General features: G+C 35.6%; 1 protein-coding gene across 3 annotated transcripts in view; it reads right to left on the bottom strand.

Moving 5' to 3' along the window:
- Positions 1–6,482: 6,482 nt before the first annotated feature.
- Positions 6,483–12,253, bottom strand: part of ash1l (ash1 (absent, small, or homeotic)-like (Drosophila)) — a 35,026-nt gene continuing 29,255 nt past the window's right edge. For all 3 annotated transcript variants that reach the window (XM_067361676.1, XM_067361678.1, XM_067361677.1), the window contains exons 23-27: positions 11,082–11,220; positions 10,563–10,735; positions 10,263–10,429; positions 8,298–8,787; positions 6,483–7,507 (exon numbers count right to left, since the gene is read on the bottom strand). In XM_067361676.1, coding sequence (XP_067217777.1) covers positions 7,416–7,507; positions 8,298–8,787; positions 10,263–10,429; positions 10,563–10,735; positions 11,082–11,220 — 1,061 coding nt within the window. In that variant the 3' untranslated portion in view covers positions 6,483–7,415. The remainder of the gene's footprint in view (positions 7,508–8,297; positions 8,788–10,262; positions 10,430–10,562; positions 10,736–11,081; positions 11,221–12,253) is intronic.

Below are 12,253 nucleotides of genomic sequence, written 5' to 3' on the forward strand. Positions count from 1 at the left end.
TGAAATAACACTGTTACTTTGAAGCCACCTAGTGGATGGCGGCAAACAGAAAGCTCTGAACATAGAGAGATACACAGAGGCAAAGAGCTTAGAACCCAAGAGGCGACAATCGGATATTTTTTGGGCAACAGCCACTAGATGGCGCTCCGGTAGCGCGGCCGCCATTATGGGGTGAAAATACTAACTGGACCATAGAATCCTTCACATCTTACGCACACAAAGTTTGTAAAATTTACTAGCTATCTATAATATTGTTTCAAAGTAAATCCTAGACCAAATTTATTTCAGTGTACAAATATTGTAAAAGATTTACACTAAATTACTGGCAACACACCTCACCTAACAGACTGAAGTGATTCACCTTCACCTGAGATGTTAATACACTCAGTTATTTTAAATAATCACCAGTAAATTGTATGGCTTCTACAGTTAATGTTGTATTGTCTTATTTATGTATTATTTACCATTCAACCATCTGAGGTAACGTAGTTAGCCTGCTTTATTGAGTATTTCCATTTTATGCAACTTTACACATTTATTAATAGTAAATTAATAATTAATAAATTTAAGATCATCATGTTTGCAACGAAAATATATTTCAGACCTAGTGGAGTAATAAAATCTAGGTCTGGATTGAAATAGGCTATATTGTACGTTTTAATGGATCACGCTACAAACATAACAATCTTATAATACATGACGCATGTTGTGTCCATTATCACATAATTTCCATTTTTTGGACACTTTTGCTTTAACGGACATTAGACAACACTGCAAAATCAAGCTATTCATATATTTATTGTCCCACATTCCCAATTTTTCTGATGCATGTCCTTAATTTAATTTCATACGTTGGTGTTTATAAGCCTTTTAAAGAATTTTAACCCAAACTGACTGGGTTTCTAGAGAGCAAAGGTTTTGTGAAAAAGTGGAAGACTTAAACACAAAGTGTGTAAAATAAACTGTAAAAAGGATTTGATGATCACTAGTGATGGTATTTTATTCTGTGTTATCATTCAGGTTGGATTTTAGCTTTAAAGTAATGTAATAGTGTTTGTTTTTAACAAAGCAGCTGATATTGCCATAGAAACTAGTGGACTGCCGACTCGCTTTCACCACAAAATGACGGAAACGGAGGGCTGCTGCTGGGCGCCGTTGTTGCAACGGAGCGTTCTATTGACTGTCGCTTCTTGTTAGTGTATATTATGGGAAGCCAAACACACCAAAAGTGGTACGAGGCTGCGGGGTGTTACAAAGCTCGCGCCGCGCTGACATGTCATCTGCGCGGATCAATGGACCGAGCAGCGCGACCGACTCGTCAGCGCAGCGCGGACGTGTTTTCTAGCGCCACCCAATGGGCAGCGCGGCGCGAGCTAATCTCATCCAATAGTATCCAGCTGCAGACCCGCAGCACCAGTTTCAGAACCGCATTTTTTATGATGTCCAGGGGCGTAAATTTCATCGGACAGTAGGGGGGGACAAAAAACATAAAATTTCTCAAGAGCAATTTTTGAAGGGGACACAAATAATACAGCCACAATTTTACTTATAAAGGATATATGCAGGGGTTAAATTGAGCCGGGGCCGTCTGGGGCTGAGCCCCGGGACATAGGCTTATCAGGGCTCGACATTAACGATTAATTTTTTGAAGGGGCAAGAGAAAGAGAGCTTTACTTGTCCTGATTAAAACATCAATAACAAAAAGTTAGGGAATCACCAAAATGCAAGCATGATTATATTACATTTAGTGTAAGTGGCGATTGATAATGGATAATATAAATATTAATAAATATTTTATTAATGAATGATTCAGCGTTTTGAACGAATCGGTTGAGTCAAAGATTCAGTAATAGCCTATTCCAAAACACATGCCTCATTCTTGAATGAATCAGCCATTTGAACAAATCGTTTGAATGAATGACTAGGACAGTCACTTGCCGCAACCTACTACCAGTTCAGTTTCATGTTTAAATTTTCCCAACATTTCTTATTTGTATATTCAAAAATATTTAAAGAATATCATAACATTATTTAATGCAGTTGTAATTTTTCAGTGTAAATTATTTAATTTGATTCATAACAGTCCTGCTTTATTTTTCTTATTGAATTTATTGATCAAATGTAAAAAAAAAAAAAAGAAATAAGATTAGGGGAAAAAATGCCCTTGGGGTAAATATCACAAATATGCAGATATAAATATGCAAAAGCTGACGGAACACTGTTGAGTATATAGCTTCAGAATAAATTATATTTACACCAAAAAAAATCCAATTTTTTCCAGACAACTTTTTTGGTCGGACAAGTGACCAATTTACTTGTCCAAAGGACAATACCCTGTATTTTGTATTGATATGCTCTCCTTTAGGCCTACAGAAAGATTTTGTTATCAGATGTAGCTTTGCACACTGCCAACATCTAGAATGATTTTGATCTGCATTTTAGTGTTCATAGCAGAGGGCTCTGTCGACTTATTTTTGGTTTGTCAATTGATAAGATTTTGTAGGCTTTGCATACTCATGTGCACTCCTCGAAAGCCTGAAATTTAACCACTGGATATATGTAACGTAATGTTACACAGAAGAAAACCTTACTACTATTATTAGTGTAGCATGTAGACTGCCATTATGCTCAATGTTTCTCTTTGGTTCAATAAAAAAAACTTACTAAATTGACCAAAATATTCAAAATCATTTATTTATTGGAATATTTTTGAAGTTTTTTACAACCAAGTCACCAAAATACGATGAATATACTTTGAGCAAAACCCAACACACAACAGTAAATCTTCTAGCCTTATTACAGTTCACACTGTTAATTGTTGTTGGTGTGGGTGACATAGTATCCAACAAGCTATTGTAAACAAGCTACCAAACACGCTAGGTAACATTATAATTGCTAAAATAGCGGACTCACGGGAAAAAAAACATGTTATCATCTTGCTTTTTTTGTTATGACTAATTACTCAGCGTCGTCAGCATTAAAGCAAAAATAACCACTTCATCCGATGTTTTTGAATAAAATAGCCTTAACAGCCGACTTACTAGAGCTCCTCTCAACTACCGTCTGTCTTGTCTTCTCTCCCGCCGGCGCCGCCGGATTTCTACACGCACGAGTGTGACGTGCGCGGTGGACCAAACCACTGTGAGGCAAGGGAGGGGTGACTCAAAATGTTTCTAAACTTAAAACACCTGTTTGCGTTTGTATTGCTTTACTTCTTACACAATTATTTTAAATATATATAATTTATTTACAATACTTAGAGTGTTATTTAATTATATTTTTTGGGGGGACAGCACTCAGATAGGGGGGGTCATGTCCCCCCCGCGATTTACGCCCCTGATGATGTCTACAGTATTTAACAACAATACTTTTAAATAAAGTCATTTTTCTGTTCATATAGGCCTTATATGCATAAGATATCATGATGTACAAAGAGGAGTTTTAATTACCAAGTTAATCGATAATGTAAACTATGTTTTGTTAAGGCATGAACTAATTTGTATAAACTGTGAACAAATACTTTCAACCATATAATTTTGAAAATATATTAATAAATGTGTAACCATATAAAAAAATGTCTCCCTTGACTGTATGTGATATTATTTCCTTATGTTCATGTTGTGAACTTCTGACAAATAATATAAAGACACAGAGGCATTTAAGGGCATTTAATGTCAAAATATAAGCCTACATGTATTTAATCATTCCAAATCCTTGAACAAGTGAAACATGAATTTAAGCCAATGAGACATCAGAAGGTGTATATGGTGAGTGTATGATATTTCTGTCATGATGTGGTGAACGAATTAGCATTAGCCGTTAGCCACGGAGCACAGTCTCAAATTCATTCAGAATCAATGTAAACATCCAATTAAATACAAGACTCACGTAATCCGACGCATGCATGACGAACACTGTGTAAAGATCCATTTGAGGGTTGTATTAGCTGTGTGAACTTTGTTCAGGCACTGTATAAGGCAATCACGAACTCTGTGGGCGGAGAGCACGAGATTTAAAGGAGTCGCAGCCTAAATCGGCTCATATTTAATGATGCCCCAAAATAGGCAGTTAAAAAAATTAATCAAAGAAAAATCCATGGGGTATTTTGAGCTGAAACTTCACAGACACATTCAGGGGACACCTTAGACTTATATTACATCTTGTAAAAAAACGTTCGATGGCACCTTTAACGGGTTAGTTCACCCAAAAATGAAAATTCTGTTATTTATTACTTACCCTCATGCCGTTCCACACCTGTAAGACCTTTGTTAATCTTCGGAACACAAATTAAGATATTTTTGTTGAAATCCGATGGCTCAGTGAGGCCTTCATAGGGAGCAATGACATTTCCTCTTTCAAGATCCATAAAGGTACTAAAAACATATTTAAATCAGTTCATGTGAGTACAGTGGTTCAGTATTAATATTATAAAGCGATGAGAATATTTTTGGAGCGCCAAAAAAAACAAATAACGACTTATAAAGTGATGGCCAATTTCAAGCATATTGTATCAGCATGTCAAATCTGCTGTTCGGAGCGCCAAAGTCACGTGATTTCAGCAGTTTGGCGGTTTGACACACGATCCGAATCAGGGATTCGACACAAAAGATTCATAATTTTCATTTTTGGGTGAACTAACCCTTTAATAAAGAGAAAATCACATTCAAATGCACGTGTGTTAAGAACATTATAGTGATGATTTTATATTAATTTTGAAGCAAAAATGTTACCATTTTAAATGTCTCAAGAATCAGTAACTGCATATGTGAAAACATCAGTTATGTCTGGCATTAATTAAACTAGACAGCATTAAAATACAATGAATTTATTTAAATAGTGTTCTCTTTGCAAATGTATTTGGTAGTTCAAATGATGGTACACAATGTCAATGTGCTACGCAATAGTTAAAATTCACTTTATTTGAAGAAGATGTATTGACTGTCCATACAATTAAAATACGATTTGTCTGTATACCTGGAGTAATAATGGTTATGACCTAGTAAAGAACTGCATCACAGATTCTCTGCTAAATGTATGAGCAACAGGCAAGTATATTCACAATAATGTAGTGCTTTTTATTAAAAAACAAACAAACAAACAAAACAAATAGAATATAAAACAAAAAAAAGTAAAAACCAACAGCATCTTCATGACTTTATAATTACAAACTTTGAACCAGAGTGGAAGAAGTTTTGACAAACTGTACACAACATCACAAAATGCCTGCCAGTCTGTCCATATACAATGCTTGCATCTTATTTTGTGATTGTCTAAAAATAACTAAACAAATCACACAAAAACACACAAATACAAGAAATACAAGCATTATATTTATGACCGCTATCACAAAAAACAGAACAATCTTTTCTTATTTGAAGAACAAAAAAAAAAAAAAAATTAAAAACAAAAAAAAAAAAATTAAAAAGGAGATTAAGAACATGATATCGGGTTGACAGCTTCTTTTTCTGCCAAAATATCATTTTACATTTTTATGTTGGTTTGTTTTTTTAGTGTTCAACACTTTGCAGCAAAAAACGAGGAACATTATATCTTTTTCTCCTCAAAAAGTAATAATAATAATAATTATAATAATGTTAATATTAATTATTACAGTGACAGGTGCCAGGTCTGGGGTCACTGCGGCGTCCCCTCCGACAAAGTCCATCAGATGATCCTCCCTCTCGCTAAATTCATGTTTTTTTGGGTAACAAGGTTTCAAACGGTTTGTCGCTTACGCCGGAAATGTGTAGCGATTATTAATTGTAATGACTGCCACTTTCTCGTCCACATCTCGTAAAGTTACATGTGACAGCTCTTTCAATACAAATCGTATAAGAATGGTAATAATAATAACAATAATAATAATAATAATAATACATATAGGGCTGAATCCTGTACAATACAATACACAAAATCCATTATCAAGATATTGCTTTTGGAGACATTTCTCACATTTTCCATCTGTATATATACATAGCTTGGCACTATACAATTTTCTTTCCTTTCGTTTGTCAGTTTTCATCGTTTATTTTTTTCCTTGTCAATCTATCTAAGGGGTTTGAAATACTTATCTGTCATAGCTGATGAATTAAGGGCAAAAAAACAAAAATCTCATCATGATTTTGTTTATATAAACATTCTCCATGGCAACCTGAAAGGCCATTAAAAAACAAAAGCAAATTCAAAGAAAATGACAACACTAAAACCTCGACCCGACCCCATCCCACCCGCCCTACAAACCACTCACATAAAATATGACATCACATGATACAATAAGTTCTTGTGAATTCATGAATTTAACTGTTTATTAACTGCTGTCAAGCCCTTAGTTGTTTCCTCTTTCGTATTTATATTATCAGAATGGGCTCTCTCTCTCTCTCACACGCACACACACACACACACACTACTATAAACAAAAAAACGCTCAAGATCATGGCATTCTAAGGCGTTATATATAAAGCCAGCGCGCCTCCTCTGCTAGATTTTGTTTTGTTTGTTTTTTTCAAGCTGGTGAATTAAATACTTTAAAAAAAAAAAAAAAAAACAGGGGCGGGGCTGGCACCCACTCTAACCAATCACAATGCCCACGATAACAGAAGCGAAACATTCCAGCTCGGTCGCAAAGTCCCGAGCTCACAAATATGGATACCCCCTTCGTGCTCCATTCCTAATGTAATTACAGTATAACAAACAAAAAACAAACAAAAAAAGGTAATATACTTATTTGTTTTGCTTTATCATACAGCATTGATCAATACTGTGTGAATGTTAGTGTGTCTTATCCGTACATCTCCGGGAGCGAATGATGTCCGTGTTGTTAAAAGTGCAGTTAGCCAACGTTCTTTCTCAGCTCTCTCTCTCTCTCTCTCTCTCTTTTCTCAGTCTACGGGCAGTGTGTGTGCGCTACACTGCACCTCCTATGTCGCTCCTATTTCTGTTTTATTTTTTGCCTTGTTTTACACTTTCTTGGTCGTACTCAAGTCATTGCCACTGTAGACCACAAGGTGGCACCGGTCACCCATTTTTCTACTTGCAGCCGAAACGAAGGCCAAATTTAGTACCACGCGCTTCCTTAACGATTTAGTCATGGGAGACGTCTGACCAGTGAAGTCGTAGTTCATCCATGAATTTCAAGGCGCTTTTGTTCAGTTTCAACTTTCCTATGTGTGACGCTTGTACTTTTGAAACGCATCAAGGTTGACGACTCGCAGCAAACTGCGCGTCCTCAGTGCACGAAGCTCAGGCTGGTCTCTTGTAGTTCCTTTAGAAAGAGAAACTGCAAGATATAAATATGAACGTGTCGCCTCCCACCTCCATTTCCCCTCTTTTTTTCAGGTGTAGTCCACCTCTGCTCCTCGTTATCCATTATTCTCTTGCTGCTCTGCAAGCGTGCTCAGCAGAGAGTGCTGTCAGCTTTACTTCCTGCAAATAAATTCGCTCAGTCCAAGCGTCCGTCTGCGGAGGCGGCGACCAGAGCCTTCCTCGAGAAGATACGTCACATCTATCGCTGTGAAGGAGACAAAGAAATATGTTTTTATCAAACTTGCATTAGATTTCTTGCAGTGTGGGGATAAAAGAGCAGCTTATGAATTCACATTACTGTTGTTTTTTAAAAAATGTATATAAAAATTATTGCTATTAATAATATTATTAATTGATAATGTATTATATTAAAAATAAATTTCCCATATAAAATGGTAAAAAAAAAAAATAATAAAATAATTAATTATTGACCATTTATGGCTTAATCTCAAATAAAAATCTACAAAATAAAACAATATATATTTTGTAGTATAATGTAATAGAGTAAAAATCAACTTAAAACAAATAAATAATATTAATATGAATAAATATTATTAATATGAATAATATTATTTCCCATCTAAAAATTTAAAATATAAATAAAATAAATAATATTTATTATTGCACCCATAATAACATAACATTCATGGATGAATATCACAGAAAAAATGTCCAAGTCAAATTTCAAATTTGCGTATTAAATAATAATAAAAAAAAATAATAATAAAAATAAAAAATAAATCAACAGAAAAGTTTGTATTCAAGGTTTCAATTAATCATTTGAAAAACATACATACTTGTAGTCTTTTTTCAAAGAAATCTCTCTTTTCAAAAGAGCGAACAGCAGTTAAATTCAGAGCAATGTAAAATAAAATGTAATTTATGGTACTGAATGACAAAAATGTCAACAATAAAAATGAAATGAAATTAGGTTGCAAGATACTGATGTGATGTAACTAAAGCCTTCTGGTTAAAATAAATATTCTCTGTCTTACCATTCTTGCTGGGCGCCCGGTGCAGCAGATCGAGCAGAATCTTGTTCAGTCGCTCTCTCTGCGCTTCCCTCCTTCCCAGGATTGATGGATGAAGAGGTGAAGAGGAGAGCGAAGACGAGCATGGGGCGTCCAACACGTCCCGCCCTCCTCCTACCCTTTCCCGGGAGCCCTCGTCCACGTCTCTCCTCTCTCCCCTCTCTTCACCCTCCTCTTCTTCCTCCACGTCTTCCTCCTCCCCACCTGTCCTCCTTTCCTGTGATGTGGACAGCTGTGGAACAGGGGTGCTGGAATCCTCCTGAGAGGTGTCCATGTCTCCCTCCGCTCCTCTTCCTCCGCCCTCGTCCCCATCTCTTGAGAAGCCGGCAGACAGCCGGTCACATGACGCACTGGGGGAGGGGTCTTCATCGCAGTTTGATGCACCTTTGGGCCGCTCACTCTTCCAGGCAGAACGACCGCCGTTCCTCTTGTAGTTATCCGGCACATAGTGAGGCTGTCAAAAGAGAGAGAAATGAATGGAAGCAACTCGCCTACTTAATAAACTTGTTTAGAGTCAAACAGTCATGAGTTAAGTGGGGGAAATACAGATACAATGTAATCAAATTAGCAGAAAGTCCATAATGCCACTTCTGATCTGAAACAATAAAAATATGAATAAAATATTATATTTACTATAATATTATAATCAGAAGGAAATGTCCAGGTCAAATTGCAACCTACAATAATATAAAAAAAAAAAAAAAAAAAAAAAAAATATATATATATATATATATATATATATATATATATATATATATATATATATATATATAAATTATTTACATTTCCCATGTAAAACTATAAAATATAAATAAAATGAATTATTGGCTAAAAAAACATTTATTGATAAATCTCAAAGAAATGTCTAGGGCAAATTTCAATATTAAAATATGTAATAATAACATAATAATAATATTATTAACATTAATAATAATGTTACTTTCCATCTACTGTAAAACAAACAAAACATTAGCCATAAAGTACATTATAGGTGAATCTTTGAAAGAAATAAAGGGCAAATTTTAACAGAAAAAAGAACATACTTTGAAATATAATGTAAAAATTTTATTAATATTAAAAACAAAGTAATAAATGTTATTATTATTAAAAATAAGTATTAATTTTAATTATATAATTTCCCATCTAAAAAAAAAATACTTTGTGATACAATATAGTTATATTAAATATTAAAATATGCAATATTTAAAGAAAATAATATTAATAATAATATTACTTCCTATCTAAAATAAACAAATAAAAATAATTATACAAATAAAATTAATATGTGAGTTTTGAAAGCTGTCCAGGCCAAATAAAAAATAAAAATATATTATGTTATATAATTATATTAATAAAATGTCTAATATTACACATAATAATAATAATAATATTAATGTTGTCATGCAAAAAAAAAAAAAATGCTAAAGAGCCCCTATTAAGCTATTTTAATTATTTTGGAAAGTCTCCAACAATAGGTCTGCATGCATCAGATTCGGTCTCTCTAAACCCCTCCTTTCCGAGAGCTTCCTCTACTCTGATTGGCCGGATGGCCCAGTCTGTTGTTATTGGTCTACCACTTACAGCGTGTGTCCAAAACGTTATTACCATATCTGAGTTTCAGCTCCGGAGGCTTGTATATGAAGACCATAGGCTCGCATTATGCAAATTTGTTACAAACCTAAGTGTGCTACGGAAGTGAGATTGGAATTCCTGACGACTCGTTTTGGCAGTTCAGAATCAATTCTTTCTTTTAGGAGACAATAACTTTATTTGTCATGCACTTTGATGTTTGAAACTCTGCATTCACAAACAGCTGTATTACACACTGCATGAAAGGTAATATTCGAAAAAGCATAATAGGGGCACTTTAATGGTCCTAAAACATCCTAATTTTTTTCTTAAACATTTCTTCCACCCTCCACTACTCACAGAGAAGTCCCTCTTCGGCGTCAATCTTTTGGGGAAGTGGTTGAAAGCGTAGGGCTTGGTGCACACTGGGTACCGGTTGCGGTGGATCTTGTAGAACAGGTGTGCCGATTTATCCAGCCGATAGTCGCAGATGTAAACGTCCTGTTCCTTTACCCCTTTCGGACGACCTGAATCCATTAGTAAGAGAAATGCTCATTAGCATGCAAAGAGTATGGGGTTTTCAGCCTGGAACATCTGGTTCGGTACATTTCTGGGATCTTAGTGTTGATTTATGTACTGTTGTATGTATGAACATCTCACCCTTGCAGTAAGTATACAGGTCCAACACACAGCACGTCCCCACCACAGCCTCCAGTGGTATGATCTCATAGAGAGGCACTCGGAACAACTCGTTGTGGTAGAAACGACGGGAAGGAGAGTGGTGTGTTTCATGGGGACGGAAATAGTGATGACCAAAGGCAAACCTTTCACCTCTACAGAGAGAGAATCCAGATCACAATTAAGGTCTGAGCTTCTGTTAATTAATGTGTTTATCATAAAACAAGCATTGACGACTAGACTTGTGTCAACGACGATATGATTCAAACAATCCTACCTTTACAACCAAAAGCAAAAGACAGGATAAGAACGATGTTCAAGCCTTAGCCTAACCAAAAACGTTAGGCCAAGGCTTGAGCAACGTTCTCATCATCTGGTCACATCTGTTTGGATGTTGTTCCAGGCCCAACAAAGATGCCAATGCTTGGTTCTGAATCAAGAGTCAAAATAAAGCGCTGAATCAGAATGTTTTTTTAATAGTGGGAGTGTGGGAAATCTCACTTTTCATTTTTCCAGAGTTTCTCGATACGGAAAATGTCCAGTTTGTCTCTGTTGATATGAGACAGGAGACGGTATGATTGACGCACCGGCTGGCCTTCTTGTGTGCGTCTGCTGTCCCGCATGAGGTACACACAGTCACCTGCGACCATCGCAAACATAAAAACATGCTTACAAACATGAAATCAAGACAGAACATAATTTTAACACATTTGAACCAAAATAGTATGATATACACTACTGTTGGAGTCTGTAAGATTTAAAGGGATAGATCACCCAAAAATGAAAATTTGATGTTTATCTGCTAACCCCCAGCTCAGAGCAAGATGTAGGTGATGTAAGTGTTTCTTCAGTAGAACACAAATGATGATTTTTAACTCCAACCGTTGCCGTCTGTCAGCCGTATAATGTGGGTCAATGGGAACTTCTTTTATAAGAGTAAATAAAACTTGCTTAGACAAATCCAAATTAAACCCTGCGGCTCATGACGACACATTGATGTCCTAAGACACGAAACGATCGGTTTGTGCGAGAAACCGAACAGACAACGGAAGTAATGTCTAGCACTCATTGACGAGACATCACTGCCGTTGTCAGAGCGAGATCAGACCTTACTAAGCGAATGCTGAACGCAGTTGGAAATAGTGGTGTATTAGAGGTAAAAAATGAGATAAATACTGTTCGGTTTCTCGCACAAACTGATCGTTTCGTGTCTTAGGACATCAATGTGTCGTCATGAGCCGCAGGGTTTAATTTGGATTTGTCAGTGCATGTTTTATGTTTTTACTCTTATAAAAGAAGTTCCCATTCACTCCCATTATTTGACTGACAGACGGCAACGGTTGGAGTTAAAAATAATCATTTGTGTTCTACTGAAGAAACAAAGTCACCTACCTCTTGGATGCCCTGGGGGTAAGCAGATAAACATCAATTTTTCATTTTTGGGTGAACTATCCCTTTAAATGTTTTTGATATAGTCTCTTATGCTCATCAAGGCTGCATTCATTTGATTAAAAATAGAGTAAAAAACTTAATATTATTACAGTTTAAAAGAACTGTTTTCTATTTGAATATATTTTAATATTTAATTTATTCCTATGATGGCAAAACTGAATTTTCAGCAGCCATTACTCTTCAGTATCACATGATCCTACAGAAATCAATGTTGAAAACCA

The sequence above is a fragment of the Chanodichthys erythropterus genome, chromosome 15 (assembly GCF_024489055.1).
Source record: "Chanodichthys erythropterus isolate Z2021 chromosome 15, ASM2448905v1, whole genome shotgun sequence".
Taxonomy (NCBI): Eukaryota; Metazoa; Chordata; class Actinopteri; order Cypriniformes; family Xenocyprididae; genus Chanodichthys; species Chanodichthys erythropterus.